At 34.4% G+C, this 18,922-nt stretch overlaps 1 protein-coding gene across 2 annotated transcripts in view; it reads left to right on the top strand.

Annotated features, from left to right (window-relative positions):
* The window catches only part of HEATR5B (HEAT repeat containing 5B), a 146,150-nt gene extending 127,436 nt beyond the window's left edge, over positions 1–18,714 (top strand). Inside the window, exons 34-37 of one of the 2 annotated variants that reach the window (XM_072634159.1) lie at positions 535–759; positions 4,107–4,255; positions 13,592–13,805; positions 17,808–18,714. In XM_072634159.1, coding sequence (XP_072490260.1) covers positions 535–759; positions 4,107–4,255; positions 13,592–13,805; positions 17,808–18,112 — 893 coding nt within the window. In that variant the 3' untranslated portion in view covers positions 18,113–18,714. Of the gene's footprint in view, positions 1–534; positions 760–4,103; positions 4,256–13,591; positions 13,806–17,807 lie in introns of both variants that reach the window. The other variant, XM_072634158.1, reaches the window with a different exon arrangement.
* The last annotated feature ends 208 nt before the right edge of the window (positions 18,715–18,922 follow it).

Raw genomic sequence — 18,922 nt, 5'->3', positions numbered from 1 at the left:
GATTCTATTATTATTTTCTGTATCTCTTTACTTTTCTGACCTCTCTAAGCTCTGAAAAATTGACATTAGGATACTGAATAATTCACATAGTTGTTTTAAGATTGTTTAAATCGTTGAGAAGTGTTCCCAAGTACATGGATGCCTTGGTTTCCCCGTTTTTCTTTTATATCATCATTTTCATGATGTGAAAAGTCAGGTACAATTAGGAGCCAGAAATCAAAGAGTATTAAGCAGGAAAAATAATGGAAGTAATAAAAACTACAGAACATGGTGAAGTAGAAGAAAAATACTGATCCTGCTTCTTTCTTTGCTATATAGTGTCACTCTGTTATCTAATACTTTATGACACTCAAGGTTATACAATAATAATAATGTAGCAAATTTTTAATAAGAACTGAGTAAAAGAAATCATTTTGAAAAATGCCTAGCATATAGTATAGTAAATGCTTAATAAATGCTTGTTAAATGATTACACTATTAAAACAGTAACTTGCAAGGAAGTAGTCATCAGGTCATCCTTCATTTCTGTTTCAGGATGTATGACAATATTACCCACAATTCTGTTTCTGATTGCAAGAATATTGAAAGACACAGCAATAAAGTCTGGGGATAATCAAGTACCCCTCCCAGTTAGTGCAGCTCTACAAGGAATTAAAAACATTGTGACTCTTTCAATGGCCAAGACTGAAGAAACTCAAAAGCAGTGGACTGATTTAATTCGTAGCACTCTTGCATGCATCCTGGAATATTCTCAACCAGGTAAACTAATCAGAATTATGTTTCATGTCTGTCAGGTCCATAAATTTATTCATTAATATGAATAACTGCATTTGAGCTTTTTGAGTGATTTTTGTACCATTCTCTTTCTAAGTTATAGATTTTATTGTTTACAATGAAGCAAAAATAGAAGAAAAGTTTTTAATTCTCATGTACCTGTCCTTCCCTCAAGTACAGGTTTTATTTCTATTATATATCAAGTAGAGAACAGATATTTTTAAAAGTCCTAAACAGTGTCATAATTTTTACTTTTAAAAGTCCTTAGTTTTAAAAGACCCAAACTGAATTTATTTGGTGGCTTAAAAAAGTTGAATCACTTTTATTTATTTTGCTGAACATAGTTGAGATAACCTAATAGTTTATATTGTATATTCCATTGACATTTGATGTCCTTTGTTCAGAATGTTGATTTTTAACAAAATAAGTAATTCAGTAGCTAATTATCAGAAGAGAGGAAATGATTGTTTTCTTTGACTTAGGAACGTAGTTCAGCAATATTACTTAAATAATATAATATGTTTTCTAATTTCTGTGGTAGAAGAGTATTAATAATTAGCAATTCTTTTAGACTTCATTACTAAGATGACCCTAATCCTTTGATAAAACAATTTATTCTTATCAAGTTACCTGTGTAATACTCTAAAACAGTAGTACCAAATTCAAATAGAAAGCGTGCCCACTGAACTGTACATAAGCATAAGTGGGCCACATGTTGACTTAGTTTTAAACATAATGTTATCTATATTTGATTACATTTTACTTATTTTGTGAGATATTTCCCAGTTACATTTAATGTCACTTAGTTCCCAGTTATATTTTTAACTTTAATGTTCAGGATGCATTGAGGAGTGTTGCAGGCTGCTTGTTTGACACTTCTGCTCTAGAAGACTCTCTTAAAACATTGATCTCCATTAGAAGCTTCCCAGGAGATCCATTCAGATTTTCAGAAAGGAAGAAGGACCACTGTTATATATTCAAGTAATCACTGATTTGTAGGATAGGTGAAAATCAATTATGGAAGTTCTATTTTTTCACTAATTGAAAAAATATTACACTCTGGGTAGAAAGGAAGGCAACCCTCAGATGTAATAAAAATCACTCCTAAGAGTACTATTTTATTTAACAATCTGAAAAAAGAGAAATTGACATTTACACATACAAACATTTGGAGGCATTTTTTGTTTGTTTTTCTTGCTTTCTTTTGTTCTTATCAATCAAAGGTAGACTTTATTTTTAGGGGGGGAAAGATAATTACTTGATTAATAGGGGACATTACTTGAATAATTTGGGGACATTTAGCTATTAAAGGATTTAAAATTATCTGAATTGTGAATAAAATGCTTCATAATTTTCAATATTCTAGTAAATTTACAGATGACTAAAACAAAATTCTTAAAATTATATACTTGGAGGAAAAATGTTAATATCTGATAAACTTATTTAACACTTAATATTAACAGTAATGTAGCTCTATAAAGTAAGTTACAAACAAAATGCTAAAGATAAAAATTAAAATTAATCTTTAAAATTACAATAATTTGATCAGTTTAAATTTGCCTCATTTCTAATATTATTGTCTCAGTCCCTTTAAAATTTATCAGATTAACGAAATTTTTCATTATTGAGTTGCCTTTTATGTATATTTCCCATTATTTGGACTTATGATCTCGCGCTACAAATCAGCAAATAGTTTGTGCCCATACAGCTTTGCTTTTCCCTTTATAATTGTTTGTTTATTTAACTAATTATTGGAACCTTGTTAGAAAATCTACCATAACAAACCTGGTAGAGTTCTTATTCATGACAAAATACTAATTATTGTTTGGGGCAGTTGCCATAATTGAGCTATGCACATAAAAATAGTTGGCCAGTCTGACTGGTGATGTCAATGTAAGGCAATGGAAAGCATAAAGTGATGCGTATGGAACCACATAAGTTGAGTTGGTATTTTTTTTTTGAAAAATAAATGTGCATCATAATTGATTCAATTATTAATTCTATAGCAATTTTACATTAAACAAAATAATTATATTCTTAGAATTTTTTAATTTGACATAGATTGAGCAACAATGAGAGCTTTAGACTGTTTGTGATCTGAATTTTTGGAGAGAATAACCGCATTGATGAGATCATAAATCAATTGAATATTCTATTCATGAGACCATTTTTATCGAGTATGTTATTAATGAGCTTATTTTAATTCTACCCACTAGAATTGACTCAGATTCATTTGATCAAATGTTTGAAAGACAGTAGCCCAAAAAACCAGGTTATAAGAGGTACTTTTTCCAAAGAGACAATTTTTTCCAAACTACAATTTCAAGAGTGTGGTTGTAATTAAACAAATTGTGTCAGATTCATGTTTGGGAGGCATATAGAAGTGTCTAATCTTTCAGTGCAGAGTAAAGAAACATGATATTGCTCTTAGATGTCTCTGACTTTTGAAATCAGCTAGAGTGGCTAGTTACATAAATGTTTTGTTTCAAGAAGTGTGCATTTAATCTTTAGTAATCTGCAATTTCCAGATGAATTACATAACTTTCTTTAGTTCTGTTCTCATCAGTTATGCTCAGTATTCAAATCTTTTATCTTTTGGGCTCGCATTTTAGTTAACAGAATTTGTACTTAGTTTTTTTATAAGGTTGATGAATTATATTATCATGTTAATATAATAATAATTTGTACTTATACTTTGTTTGCAATGTCCTTTTTCACAACAGTCTTGTCAGATAACTAGTACAAGTGTTATTAAGCATTTTTTACAGATGAGGAAACAGAAATTCTTAAGAGGTTGTGAAGTGCCCATAATTACACAACAAGCAAATATCTGAGATGGGATTTAAACCAAGATCCATAGCTGAATTCCAGTGTTATCTCTATTATATCACACAGTTTCTTACATCACAGTAAAGCACACAGAAGTATAGAAAAAGAAAAATTGAACAAGGAATATGGCAGGGCTTCTTAATTGTGGGTTCCTATGAATGTGGTTGGGGAAGAAATTACATCTTGATTTTCACTAACCTCTTGTTGAAATTTAGCATTTCTCTCCATTATGAATATAGGAAGCAAACATTATTCTAAGAAGCAGTCCAGCAGATGCTTGAAGATGTCCATGGTATGGTACTTGATCTCTTCTAAAATATCCCCATGGGCTCTCTTGAGTAGCAGGATAGCTGTTCCACTTATGATTATTTATATTAGTTGTTACTTTGAGGCACACACTGTTGTAATAAATATTTGTGGAAAGATTCATTGATTCACTATTTCAATTCTAAAATAAATTCAAAAAGTCCTTTTTTTTCCTTTTTCCCCCCATTTTTCAGAAGATTCGATGCCTATTCCTGATGAAGTTAGCATGCTTACAGCTATTGCACTCTTCCTGTGGTCTGCTAGTACTGAAATAATTGGAGTCCAGTCATTACAAAATGGCTGCATGAATAGATTTAAAAATGCTCTGAATTCCTGTGATCCGTGGGTAAGTTATACTAAATTTTTTCATGAAATTTAGTGCTAATTTATCATGACTATTTCCAGTAGATTTATTTGTAAAATTCAAGAAATTAAACTGAATAATAAGTGATATACAAACTTACAAATGCAATGTAAATTGGTATGAATACCACAATATATAAATTTTAGAAAGAAGTAAAAATAAGAAATAGATTTAAACTTGACTGGATATGGACCCAACCAAGATGGTGTGGTGTAATAATAAATGATATAGCCCAGTTTTTCCAACAACTGTTCCAACAATATATCTTTCCATCACAAATTCAACCCAAGAGCAAGTGACAAGAGCCGGAACTGGTGGAGCAAAGGTGGACTGGAATAATGGAGCCATACCCTGGAAGCAGAACAGGGCTGAACTCGGAGAGAGGATTCTCTGCTATCTCTCTAACTCTAAGAGAGGGGATTGTGAAGTCATAAAATGTCTTCTATGCTGTTGCTTTAAACTAGAAAAAGGTATATCAGAGCCAGACCATAGGAGGAGAACAGGGCCAAAGATCTGTTGCTTTGACCTCTGCATCAGGATATCAGATAAAAGATCCAGGACTATACCAAATGAATGTATTCCTACCAGAAGTATACAGAGCCTACCATAGAATATCCCAGTCCAGGAAATAAGACTGGAAAAATTATGAAATTTTAAAAGCTCTTATGATGCCAGACTTGCCTAAGAAACAAACCCAGAAGAGAAGAATGATTCCAAGGTACATTTAAGAAAGGCATTCAGGGAAAACTACAGCTTGATCACAAAATCAGTTAGAATTCCTAGAAGAAATGAAGCAAAATATTTTTTTAAACAGTAAAAAATAGTATTATAAATGAAATGATAGTGCTAAAAGAAAGAATTGGAAAGAAAGTGATAGTTTTCGAGGACGAACTTCAAAAGAGAATTTTAACAAGAGTTAACAAAAATTTACCCAAGTAACAGACTCCCTGAAAATTGCAAGAACCAGTGACAAAGTAGTGATTCCACAAGACAAAAAAAATATTAAAATAAAGTTAAAAAAAATTGAAATTGTAGAAAATATAAGAAATGTAACATATATCAAAAACAACTTAATTAGAAAACAGATTAAGAAGAGTTAAATTAAGGCTCTGAACTATCTGAAAGCCTTGACCAAAAAAAAAAATAAGTTTGAATATGATATATTAAGAAATTGTGAAAGAAAACTACACAGACATGTTAGAACAAGAAGGCAAAATGAAAATAAAAATAAGCCACCAACCACCTCTTGAAAGATAACTCTGAAAGAAAACTCTCAGGAATACAGTTGCCCAAATTCAGATCTTTCAGATTAAAGACAAATATTGTAGGCAGCCAGAAACAAAAGAGTTCAAATACCAAGTAATCAAATTTAGCATCTACCACTATCAAGTAGCAGAGAACATGAAATGAGATATTCCAGAAAGCAAAAGATAAAGGCAGATAATCAAGAACAACTTACCTAGCAAAACTAAATATAATCCTACTAGGAGGAAAATGGATTTTCAATAAAATGTAGTTCTTCCAAGCATTCCTAATGAAAAGACTAGAGCTGAATAGGAATTTTGAAATACAAATATGGAAGTAGAAGGAAATATAAAAGGTAACTACAAGTGAGTAATTGTAAGGAAGTTTATCAGGATAAACACCTCACCTGTTCCTCTGCCTTGCAACTCCAAACCATGCTCTTCCTCATTATGACCTCTAATCCCTTGAACTTTTACTTCTTTCCCATACCATCATCTCTATTGCACTGAATATATTATCTTCTCTTTGCCATCTTAACTCCCTAGTGAACCAATTCAATTCTATATTGTTCTCTAGAATTTTTTGCCCCTTTGTTCTCTAGAATATTTTGCTTTCACAAATTCCACCCTTTGATTACTTCCATTGTCTATTGCCTTCATTCCTACTCATGTGCTTGAGTAAAACTGGGGAACATCATGAAACCAAGTTGTTTGGGTCCAATACAAATTTGTTATGTAATCTCAATGGCAAGAAAATCTTTTTTACATCTTCCTAATCAATTCTTTATCCCATTCACTGCAGCAGCTTTTCCAAACCTTTTCATCCTTTCTTAAGAATCCCACAGTACCCCTTCCTCCTATGCTGTCAGTTAAATACCTTGCCTCATATTTTCCTGGGGGAAAAGAATTGAGACCATTAGCAGAGTTCTCTCTTTTCCACTTCTCATCTCACAATACGCAGATATTTTCTGCCATTCTCTAGTCTACCCATTTCACATGAAGAGTTGGCCTTTCTAGGTAAAGCAAGCCTCACTATATGCATAAGTGATCTCTTTTCACTTGTTTTCTCTAGCAGATTTTACCCCCTATCACTCCTATTTCCCTCACTAATATCAACCATTCCCTGCCTACCGCCTGCTTTCATAGTATCTGCAAATATGCCCATGTCTCTCCCTCTCCCATCCTTAAAAAAAGTTTCACTGAACTGATATAGAATGAAGCGAATAATATAAAAAAAACAATTTATTCTATGGTAACTTTAAATAACTTTAAATTAAATATTTGCCAAAGATCACAAAGACAGGATAGATTAGAGAGGGGATTTGAATCTAGGTCCTCTGATTCCAGAGCCAGTGTTCTTTCCTTTGGACCATACCACCTGCTTTCTAGTCATTCTGTCACATTAGAAAGAACAGCTGACAAAGCCAAGTAAGTACTCATAGAACAAATATGCTTTGTAGGCAACACAATTAAAAAAGAGGTAGCATTTATATTAGCAGCTAGGTGGTGCAATGGATAGAGTGCCATAAAGTGCCAAATAGAAAGTTATAAAATAACTTTAAAACACTTGTGAACTCTGATCACAGCAAAGACATGATCAGGGGATCTACGATGAAGCATGTGACCTAACTTCTCACCGAGAGGTGATAGAGTCCAAATGTGAAAAGAGACCACTGTGTCGAGTTGTATTGCCTGTGTTTATTTACTACAAAGGATTTTTTCTGTGTTCTGTTTGGGGGCAGTAATATGGGGAGAGAAAAGGACTAGCATTAGAGAGGCCAGCAAAAAGGAAACAAAAGGCAGGCCATTGAAACATTTAAAAAAATGCATAGAGTAGAACAGAAAGAAGTTCAGGGAAAAGCACAAACAAGCAGGACAGTTCTGACAATAACATGTGGCATGTATTATATACTTGAAGAAAAAGCAAGTAGTGTCATAGTTTCATATATAACCCTCTTTTTGTAATATACTTTGTATATGGAAAATGCTGTTTTTTGGTGTGCGTTCAGAATTAAAGGTTCTTTGCAAATCTTAAAGCAGCTATGTATGGTGATGCAGTGAGGAAAGTGCTGAGCCTGGAGTCAGGAAGACCTTAGTTCAAATTTAAGCTTTAGATACTTGCTAGTTGTGTGACCCTGAGCTAGTCCCTTAACCTCTGTTTGCCTTAGTTTACTCAATGATTAAATGGGTATAATAATAGTACCTATCTCTCTAGATAGTTGTGAGGATCAAATCAGATAATATTTGTAAAACTTTTGTAAACCATCAAGCATGATATAAATGCATATTGTTACTCAGTCATTTCAGTTGTGTCAGAATCTTTGTGACACCATTTGGGATTTTTTTGGCAAAGGTACTCGAGTAGTTTGCCATTTCCTTCTCCGGCTCATTTCACAGATGAGGAAACTGTGGCAAACAAGGTCAAGTGACTTGCCCAGGACCAAACAGCTAGTAAGTGTCTGAGATTTGTCTGAGATTTTGAACTCAGGTGTTCCAGACTCCAGACTTGGCACTCTATTCATTGCACCACCTAGCTGCCAATATAAATGCTAGCTTTTTTTAAAAATTGTGTTGCCTACAGTCCATATTTGCTCTATGAGTACTTATTTGGTCTTGTCCAGTTGTTCTTTCTAATGTGACAGAATGACTATAAAGGAGGCAGTATGGTCCAGAGGAAAGAACACTGGCTCTGGAGTAAGAGGACCTGGATTCACATCCCCCCTGTGACCTCTGGCAAATTTTTTAACTTCCTTGAGCCTCAGTTTCCTCATTTGTAAAATGAGGAGGTTGGATTAGAGAAATAGTTTTTTTTAGTACCTTTCTAGCTCTTAGATTTATGATTCTATGAGTTTAAGAAAGAATCTTGTGTTCAGCATTTCTAAGAAGTCATCCTACCTTTTCTTGAAGACCTCTAGTAAAAAGGAGCCTAGCACTTTACATGACAACTCATTTCACTTCTGGATTGCTGTTGATTTCTCCTAAGCCTTTTCTTTAGGCTACCATTTTCAGTTCCTTCAGTTGGTTGGTTGGTTTGGTTATTGTCCTTCATTCTCGAAGAGGACCAAAATGACATCACCATGACAAAGTGAAGTTTCATGTGTCTGACTGTGGCTAATCAGACCAATACGAGCTCAGAATGCTCTACCACAGATTGGGCACAGATAATCTGTGTGAATATTTGGGGAAGATATCCCAAATTTGCGCATCCTGCATTTACTTTGTGCTATGTCAATTCTGCTTTGCTCATAGAGCACAGCATTTTTCCTGATGTGGGCATGCCATGCTGAGCGGTCCTGTGCCAGTGTCTTCCATGTCACACAGTCAAATCCAAAGTTCTTTAGAGAGACCTTGAGAGTGTCCTTGTATCACTTCTTCTGACCACCATGTGATCGCCTGCCCCATGTGAGTTCTCCATAAAATAGTCTTTTTGGCAGGCATACATTTTACATTCAGACAACATGGCCAGCCCATCAGAGTTGCACTCTCTGAAGCATAGTTTGAATGCTTGGCAGTTCAGCTCAAGCAAGGACTTCAGTGTCTGGTACCTTTTCCTGCCAGGTGATCCTCAGACTCCTCCTAAGACAGTTCAAATGAAAGTGATTCAGTTTCCTGGCATGGCACTGGTACACTGTCCATGTTTCACAGGCATACAACAATGAGGTCAGCACAATAGTTCTGTAGACCTTCAGTTTGATAGTCTACTTCTGGTCTACAGAATGTTCTTCAGTTAACTCTCATATAAAGGTCAAATTTGAGATAATAATATCCTGATTGCCCTCCTCTGGATACCATTCAGTTCATTCATATCATTAAAATGTAGATAATATAACTGAAAACAGTGCTGAAGATGTGAGCTGACAAGGGTAGAATAGAGCAAGGCTTGGCTGGTCCTGGACCAGACCTGGACCTATTAATACCACCTCAATTTCATTAGCTTGTTTGGCTGCCTTATTACACTGTTTACTCTTATTGAGCTAGCTTTCCACTAAAAACCCTCAGATATTTTTTTTCATTTGATCTGTTCTCTAAATATTCCTTCCTCAAATGCCCATTCTCTCATCTAGAGGTATAATTGTCACACTTTGTTTTTAACTTGTTGTGATTTCTCCTTTTCACTTAATCATTTTTTCATGTTTTGGGGGAGTGGTTTTATTGAGAAGGTTTCTTTCCATTTACTGTTTTTCTTTATTTTCTTTGGTATTTTTGACATCTTCTTTGCCTTACAGAAGTAAAATGGTATAATGGATAGAGTGCTGGACTTGAAGTCAGGGAAACCTGGGTTCATACCCATCCTCAAGCACTTATTTGTTGTATGATTCTGAGAAAATCACTTAAGTTGTCTCAATCCCAGTTTCCTAATCTGTAAAATGAAGCAGAAAAAATGGGAACAATTTCATAGGGGTGTTTATTCTCTCTCTCTGTCTCTGTCTCTCTCTCTCTTTTTCTCTCTCTCTCTCTGTCTCTGTCTCTCTGTCTCTCTCACCATCTCTCTCTTTCTCTACCTCCCCTCTTCCCTCCTTGTATGTGTATTTGTGTGTGTGGTGTGTGTATGTGTATTATACAAAGTACTTTGCAATTCTTAAAGTCTTATTATCTAATGATCCAGTGGAAAATGGTTGCTTCCTTCTCAAATTTTATCAGAGCACTCTTATTCTAGATATCTCATTTTTTCTCTATCATATTTTATACTGTATTGTAGTTTATGTACTTTTCATCTCTACCTGGGACTGTTATCATTTTTGGATTATTGTCACATTATCAGTGCTTGATAAATTTTTTAAATTAAAATAAGAACCTTCTGGTAGTCTTTTAAAAACACAACAGCAGGGGGACGGAGCCAAGATGATGGAGTGGAAAGACACACAAACTCTAGTTCTTCCCCCACAGCCCATAAAATACCTGTAAAGAAAGACTCTCAACAAATTCTAGAGCAGCAGAAGCCACAAAACAATGGAGTAGAGGAGGTTTCCAGCCCAGGGTGACCTGGAAGTCTGATGGGAAAGGTCACACTGGACACAGAGCAGAGCCCAGTCCAGCCTTGGCCATGTGCCCTGGGAGGAGCAGGACCAGCAGACATTGGTGGTTCAAAGATCCCTTAACCCACAGGCACCAAAGGTCAGTGAGAGGGCTTTTTCAACCAGAGTGAGAAGGGAGCAGGGTCCTCCCCTAACCCTGACCTCAGGCAGCAGCAGAGACAGCAGCAGCCAGGGTCCATTATTGGGAGTGCTCAGCTTAAAGTCCCTGGGAGAACTGAGCAGCTGATCTGAACTTCAGCCCTGAGTGGTGGCCCCACCCCTGCCTAAAGCTCCTGGAGGAATTCAGCAGCTGATCTGAATCTCAACCCTGAGCAGGGTTCTGGGGCTTGGCCTGGGGGCTTGGCCTGGAAACTTGGCCTGGAAGCTTGGCGGAGCTGGAGGCCACTGAGGAGTAAACTCCTCTCCCTTGATTGTGCCACCTAGGAGGAATTGAGAACTGATAGGTCCCCAGAGTATAACCTAACTTGACAAAGGACCCAAAAGTCAAGTAATTAGTTGGGAAAATGCCCAAAAAGAGGAAAAAAATAAGACTACAGAAGGTTACTTTCTTGGTGAACAGGTATTCTCTCCCATCCTTTCAGATGAGGAATAACAATGTTTACCATCGGGGAAGACATAAAAGTCAAGGTTTCTGAATCTAAAACCTCCAAAATAAATATGCAATGGTCCCAGGCCATGGAAGAGCTCAAAAAGGATTTTGAAAATCAAGAGAGGTGGAAGAAAAATTGGGAAGAAAAATGAGAGCAATGCAAGAAAATCATGAAAAATGAGTTAGCAGCTTGCTGAAGGAGACCCAAAAAAGTGCTGAAGAAAATAACACCTTTGAAAATAGGCTACCTCAATTGGTAAAAGAGGTACAAAAAGCCAATGAGGAGAAGAATGTTTTAAAGAGCAGAATTAGCCAAATGGAAAAGGAGGTTCAAAAGGTCACTGAAGAAAATAGTTCTTTAAAAATTAGAATGAAGCAGATGGAAGCTAATGACTTTATGAGAAACCAAGAAATTACAAAACAAAACCAAAAGAATGAAAAAATAGAAGATAATGTGAAATATCTCATTGGAAAAACAACTGACCTGGAAAATAGATCCGAGAGATACCTGAAAGCCATGATCAAAAAAAGAACCTAGACATCATCTTTCATGAAATTATCAAGGAAAACTGCCCTGATATTCTAGAATCAGAGGACAAAATAAATTCACTGATCACCTCCTGAAAGAGATCTGAAAAGAGAAACTCCTAGAAATATTGTAGCCAAATTCCAGAGTTCCCAGGTCAAGGAGAAAATACTGCAAGCAGCTAGAAAGAACAGTTTGAGTATTGTGGAAATGCAATCAGGATAACACAGGATCTGGCAGCTTCTACATTAAGAGATTGAAGGGCTTGGAATATGATATTCCAGAAGTCAAAGGAACTAGGATTAAAACCAGAAATCACCTACCCAGCAAAACTGAATATAATAGTTCAGGGAAAAAATATGATCATTCAATGAAATAGAGGACTTTCAAGCATTCTTGATGAAAAGACCAGCACTGAAAAGAGAATTTGACTTTCAAACACAAGAATCAAGAGAAGCATGAAAAGGTAAACAGGAAAGAGAAATCACGAGGGACTTACTAATGCTGAACTGTTTAAATTCCTACTTTTCTCAGTATCCGGGTAGTTGGGGGATTATACACACACACACACACACACACACACACACACACACACACACACACACACACATATATATATATATATATAGAGAGAGAGAGAGAGAGCGCGAGCACAGAGTGACTTGAATAGGAAGGGATTGTATCTAAAAAATAAAATTAATGAGAGCGGAATATATTGGAAGGAGAAAGGAAGAAATGGAATGGGGCAAATTATCTCTCATAGAAGAGGCAAGAAAAAGCTTTTCCAGTGGAAGGGAGGTGAGAAGGAAAAAGTGAAGCTTACTCTCATCACATGTGGGTCAAGGAAGGAATAACATGCACACTCAATTTGGTATGAAAATCTATGTTACACTACAGGAAATTAGGAGAGAAGCAGATAAGCAGGGTGGAGGGGATGATGGAAGGGAGGGCAAATGGGAGGAGGGAGCAGTTAAAAGTAAATACTCTTGGGAGGGACAAGGTCAAAAGAGAATAGAAAAAATGGGGGGACAGGATAGGATGGAGGGAAATATAGTTAGTCTCACTCAACATGAATATTAATGGAAGTCATTTGAAGAATTGCACATGTATATCCTATATTGAATTGCTTGCCTTCTCAGTGGGGATGGGTGGGGAGGGAGGAAGGGAGAGAAGTTGGAACTCAAAGTTTTAGGAACAGATGTTGAGAATTGTTTTTGCGTACAATTGGGAAATAAGAAATACAGGCAATGGGGTATAGAAATTTATCTTGCCTTACAGGACAAGAGAGAAGCTGGGGATAAGGAAAGGGAGGGATGTTAGAAGGGAGGGCTCATTGGTGGAAGGGGCAATCAGAATGCAAGGCATTTTGGGGTGGAGGGAGGGGAGAGATGGGGAGAAAATTTGGAACAGATAATTTTGTGGAAATGAATGCTGAAAACTTAAAATAAATAAATAAAATAAAAAATGAAAAAAACAAAAAGCAGAACAGCATCTCAGTATATAACTATTTTTCAAATAGTTTTTTTTTTCAGTTTCATGTTTTTCAGATCAAATCTTTCAGGATATTGTACTTTGATTCATTTAAACTTTTTAAATTTCTTTTTCTTATTGAACTTTAAGTAATTTACCCAATTGATCCTATGACCTCTTTATCCTTTCATTTGAAAATAGAAAAATCTCTAGAATTTCATATGTATGTGTATTCAGTTAGATTAATAGTTTAACAGACAGATTAATAGATTAACAGACAGATCCAGATTTTGTGTGTGTGTGTATTTCAAAATGATATTTTATCTTAAGTTTTTGTTTTCACTCTGCAGTGTTACTCCATTTCTTTTTAGCATTCATAAAAGGTCCAGTTTATGTTATAAACATAGGAACTGACACTCGTCTTAACTGATAAATTATGTTTATTTTCTATAGGTTCAAGCTAAATGCTACCAGCTTCTTCTTTCAGTCTTCCAGCATTCCAACCGTGCCCTTTCAACTCCCTACATCCATTCATTAGCTCCAATAATGGTTGAAAAACTAAAAGCTGTTGAAAGGAGTCGGCCAACTAGTAGTACAGAGCTTTTAGCTGTTCAAGAAGGCATCAAAGTTCTTGAAACATTGGTTGCCCTTGGTGAAGAGCAGAACAGTAAGTATTTTGTTTTCTTGTTTATAACAAACTGAACAGCTTTTCAAGTCTAAAAGAGAATGTTTCTTTTTAATAAGACATAGGAAATTGGGATATTAAAATTTCCAGAATACTTCTTGATAGGTAAGAGCTAGTATGAAAACTATTGTTGACTTATGTGTGGTTTTGAGTAGGAAATTAAAAGTAGATCCATGTTGAATGGTAACTGAGCACTGCTTTTAGAGGTATAGATGATAGACAAGGTGAGAGGCTATACTGATTAGGTAGTAGGAGAAATTAAGGTGTTTCATTAGAGTTTTAAAACATGATAGAACTTTGTAACTTGACTGGCAAATATAATCAAATGAATATTAGAATTGAATCAAATTACTAAAAAAGCATCAAAAGTTTGCATTAAAAAAGCATCAAAAATTAACTTTGCAATTTTAATCACTGAAAAACAACTATACATCTACTTAATCAGAGTGTACAAACAAGCAGTTCAAAACTTTGGGGGAGATACGGTGATATAGTGGATAGAAAACTGAAGTTGGAGTCTGAAGCCTTGGGTTTGAGGTTTAACTTTGTTAAGGTGTAACACTGGGGAAATCATTACCCCCTCAATTCCTTTCTCTCTAAAATAAGGGAGTTGGACTACATGTCTACAAATATTCCTCTATCTTTAATATTCAATGATCCTTTGATTATGATTCCTGAACTTATTTCTGTATTTTTCTGTTACCATATAACATTGAAGCTCTCTTTTTTGAATATATGTAAATGAAATGAGACAGATAATTAAGATAATTAGAATTCCTGAGTGTTTTTTGGATAGGAAGCATGGTGTGCTAGTTTTACTAATACATAGCCACAAGGGCTTCCACTTTCTCTTCTATAAAATGGAGATCATACTTTGCATCTTGAGACTATTGTGAGGATAAAATGATCTAATAGTGATAATAATAACACAATTATTATAACATGTTAAGTTGTACAAAGATAAAGCACTTTGAAAAAAGTGTCAAATAGCATTATTATTGTTATTATGGATTCAAAAGAGGACTCTTTTTGTACTTCAGATTTTAAGTTAATAAGGATCCAGACTAAATAGTGGTGGAAATGGAAAGGAAGAGACAAATTCAGGAGATATTTTGAAGAAAAGATTGATAGGAAATTTCTGGGGGAAAATAAGTATCTGATGTAGGATTCAACTTAGTTATTCTTGACTCCTGTGCTCTATCCACTTCACCACCTAGATTCCTAGAGGTTTAAAAGTAAATAGAATAATTTTACTTGAAATTGAAATCGTGTCTGACCTGTAGTTTCTATTTCCCATCTTTTCTTCTCTGTTTAAAATAGGATTATTTTTCCTTCTTCACTTTTATAACACTTTCTCTTTGTGAACTTTTAGAAATCACTGTTTAGCAGATTGTATCCACTGGTTTTTTCAGGTCTGTTGATGTGAACTCAACTGAGTATTCTCTTACCATCTCTCTACTTTTTATCAGGCAATTTCATATCCCTATTTGCCATTTTTGTTCCGCTTTTTCCTGTCCAAATGTCAGAGGGGAAAGCAAGAAGAAGAGTTGAGCAACCCTGCCTTCTGTCTGCTATTGCTGTCATCATCCCGCCTACTCTCCCAAGTCATCAATCCTCCCCTGCTTTGATTCTCTCCTTTCCTACCATTATAGCAAAAAGGAAAATCTCTTTGTTGTCCAAAGCTTTCCTCAACAGTCTCAGTTCATGCTGAGTTTTAGCACCCCTGATGTTCTTCTTATCCTCTATTAACTAAATTCATTTTGGTTTTCATCCTCTATTACCTAAATTCTAATAGTTCAGTGGTTTCTCTGTGTATCTATTTTCTTCTTGCTTAGAAATCAGTTATTTCTTTCCAAGTGAAATTTAGTTAATAAAAGACAAAAAGGTGCCACAGGAATTATACTTCTAACTTTGACTGACAATACCAATTTACCAGTTTGTAAGTTTAAATATTATAATGCCACTATCATATTCACCATGTAGCTGTTCAGTAAATATTTCTAACTGGAATTTTTCATCAAAACTGACTAGATAGGTTCATTGTAGTACCTTTAATTAGTACCTTTTTGCTTTTTCTTAATTAAAGCAAAAAGATTGGCAATATGGTGTGCCGACTTAATGGGTAAATTTTATTCACAAGTGCAAGTTAGTAACATAAAAAGTTATAACATTTGAGAAAGTATATATTATAGTTGTGAAATTACTATAAACTATATTTTATTGATGTAATAGTACCAACGTGTACTTGTATTTTAAGAGAGCAAATTTTCAGCCCTTGTTTTTCATTTTAGCCGTGCACTTTTCACCTTACAAATTAAAATGTCAAATATTTTCTTGCATCTAATCGCAATCATTTTTATATACTGGAAGCACACATTTTCTCACCTTATAAAATCCAGTTCCCAGACTAGAAATCTTTGAATTATTTTTGACTCTTCTTGTACATTCTATCTAGCCAGTCGCTTATTTATCAAGTCCTGTTATAGCTAATGTCTTTTCCTTTGATAATTGTGTGGGAGTCACCCTTTCATTCTGTTCCTGAGAGTACTTTAGGCCAGGCCTTCATCATCTCACTGCTGTATTATTACACTGCCCTCCAAGTTTTCCCTGTAATTCCAAGCTCTTTACATTCAGGTTGATTCTACACTTCCAGATCAACTTTTCTGAAACATAGTTTTAGAAGACAGGGGAAGAAATTGGTAGCATGTGGTATATGAACTTAGTGGTGAATTCATTTGGGGTAAAAGCATGGTGATCCAAGCCCTTTCCACTGAAAATGTAAGTAGTGGCCTTGTGATTGATCAGGTTAAACTTTTTGATTGCCTTCTCTATTATTAGTAACCAATAGGAAATTCTCACCTTAATCCAACCCCCAGTAGTCCCAAAAGAAGAAATTAAAGCTGAAAAAAAAATTTATCATCAATAATAAATACCAACTCTGCACTTTGTATATGGTTATTGTTTGGTGATCAGTAAAAGAAAAGGCAATTTTCTGCTTTCACAAAATTTTTATTTTATTTATTTTTATTTTTCTGTACTTATATGGATATGGAGAAAGTAAAGTTCCAATTATGCCATGAAATTCTTTTAAGATAAATAATATTTAACATGTCATTAAGAAAAGAAACAAATCGATTCAAGTTATATATAGTGTTTTAGTTTTGAAATCTTTTTTTCTTTTACTGTGAATTTGGGAGAAAAGAAAAGGGAGTGGAGTGCATGAAAGGAGTTTTTTTTAAAAAAGAGTAAAGAGAAAGCACCTTGTTGTTTAGTCATTTCAGTCTTGTCTCCATTTGGTTTTTCTTTGCAAAAAAAACCAAAGAGTGATTTGCCATTTCCTTCTCCAGCTCATTTTACAGATGAGGAACTGAGTCAAAAGGGTTAAGTGATTTGCCCAGGGTCACAAAATAACTTCTTATTTTGTTGTTATAGTTGGGATTTTTACATATGATTCATAGTGCTGTATCATGAAATACCTAACCAGTTGACCATTCTAAACTACTGCCTTTCTTATAAAGGACATCTTTAGAAATTAATGATGTTTCATGAATTTTTCTTACTCAGAATCCAAGAAATATAAAAATATAAATATAAAAACAATTGTCTTAATGTGGATTAAGTGCTTTATTTTTATTAATAAAACTTTTGTACCAAGTAATAAATGTATTTTAAAGAAACCACTACTATGGTCTTTATTTGTATATTTTTGAACTCTGTAGTTCAACAGATCTGATCTTTCACAAGTATGGTAGTGACATTTAATCAGTATTTGATAAAAGTTTCTAAGAAGTAAAAAACTGAGGTATAAGTTCGATCTTATCTAGTTGCCTGAATTTGTTTATAATTTACATTACCTGTTACTTCATTTACCTGTTCTTTGTTTTAGTAATCTATAAAAACTATTTAAAAAATCAGTATGAAAACTCAAAATTTGGTCAAATTGTCATATTTTGGTAATTTATCATTTAATGCTTTGTTTTTCAGGAGTCCAGTTACTTGCCCTTTTAGTTCCAACCTTGATTTCATATTTGCTAGATGAAAATGCTTTTGATTCAGCACTTACAGTATCCAAAGATCTTCATGAGTTTGCACTCCAGAATCTAATGCACATTGGACCTCTCTATCCACATGCTTTCAAGACTGTAATGGGAGCTGCTCCTGAGTTGAAAACACGATTGGAAACTGCAGTTCGAGCAAGCCAGGCTAGCAAAGCAAAAGCAGCTGCCAGGCAACCAGCACCTACCATACATTCCGCCCCAACAATTAAACTCAAAACAAGCTTTTTTTAAATTTACTACTCCATTCCTTTTTCATTTACATTGGCAACAAACACCAAATTAGTCATTAATTCTGCATCATTCCAGTCTTTATGTTTATTTGATATTTATATTGGTATCAGTATTATGAAATAGGTTAAGTGAAATAATTCTACATGTTCCTGTTGATTTTAGCAACTCTGTTTTTATCATGTATGTGAATTAATTTCCTTTTTGTAAAATAATGTTTCTTTTGCTTTTAATTTCTGTACAACACTTAGTTTTATGAATTTAAATTCTATCCTTTGAAAAGCAACTCATAGATCATGCATCAACTTGTTGATATAGTGATGAAAAGTTAAAATAACATTTGTCATAAAAGAATTTAGTTGCTGAAATGAGAAATCAAAATGATACACAAAGACTTGAACCTAATTTATTTTCTGCTATGTATAAAAGTAAAATAGATATAATATTTTCTCAGAATATACTACACAATGAAATGTCCTTAACCTTTCTGACAGGTCTTTCTTTACTTTCTGATTTAAATAACTAAATTATTCTTGACCATATATTGGTTATTAAAAATAATTTAAAGAATAAAACTCATGTAAAGGTGCATGAAAATGTATCACATATGGTGTGATCTCCTTTTTTATGGTAAAAAAATTTGACCTTAGAAAATTCTTCCAGCTACAGCTCTGAGGTTTGCCTGTGATGTTGTATCTGGCCCCATCTCTTCTTTAGTGGGATCATTACCTTTACAATAAAAATGTCAATGAGTCTTTATTTATGTCATAGTAACTAGCAGATGGAATCTCCAAATTGTCCTTTACTGTACGG

The sequence above is a fragment of the Notamacropus eugenii genome, chromosome 1 (assembly GCF_028372415.1).
Source record: "Notamacropus eugenii isolate mMacEug1 chromosome 1, mMacEug1.pri_v2, whole genome shotgun sequence".
In the NCBI taxonomy this organism is placed as follows: Eukaryota; Metazoa; Chordata; class Mammalia; order Diprotodontia; family Macropodidae; genus Notamacropus; species Notamacropus eugenii.
This window is presented reverse-complemented; position numbering and strand designations above follow the sequence as displayed.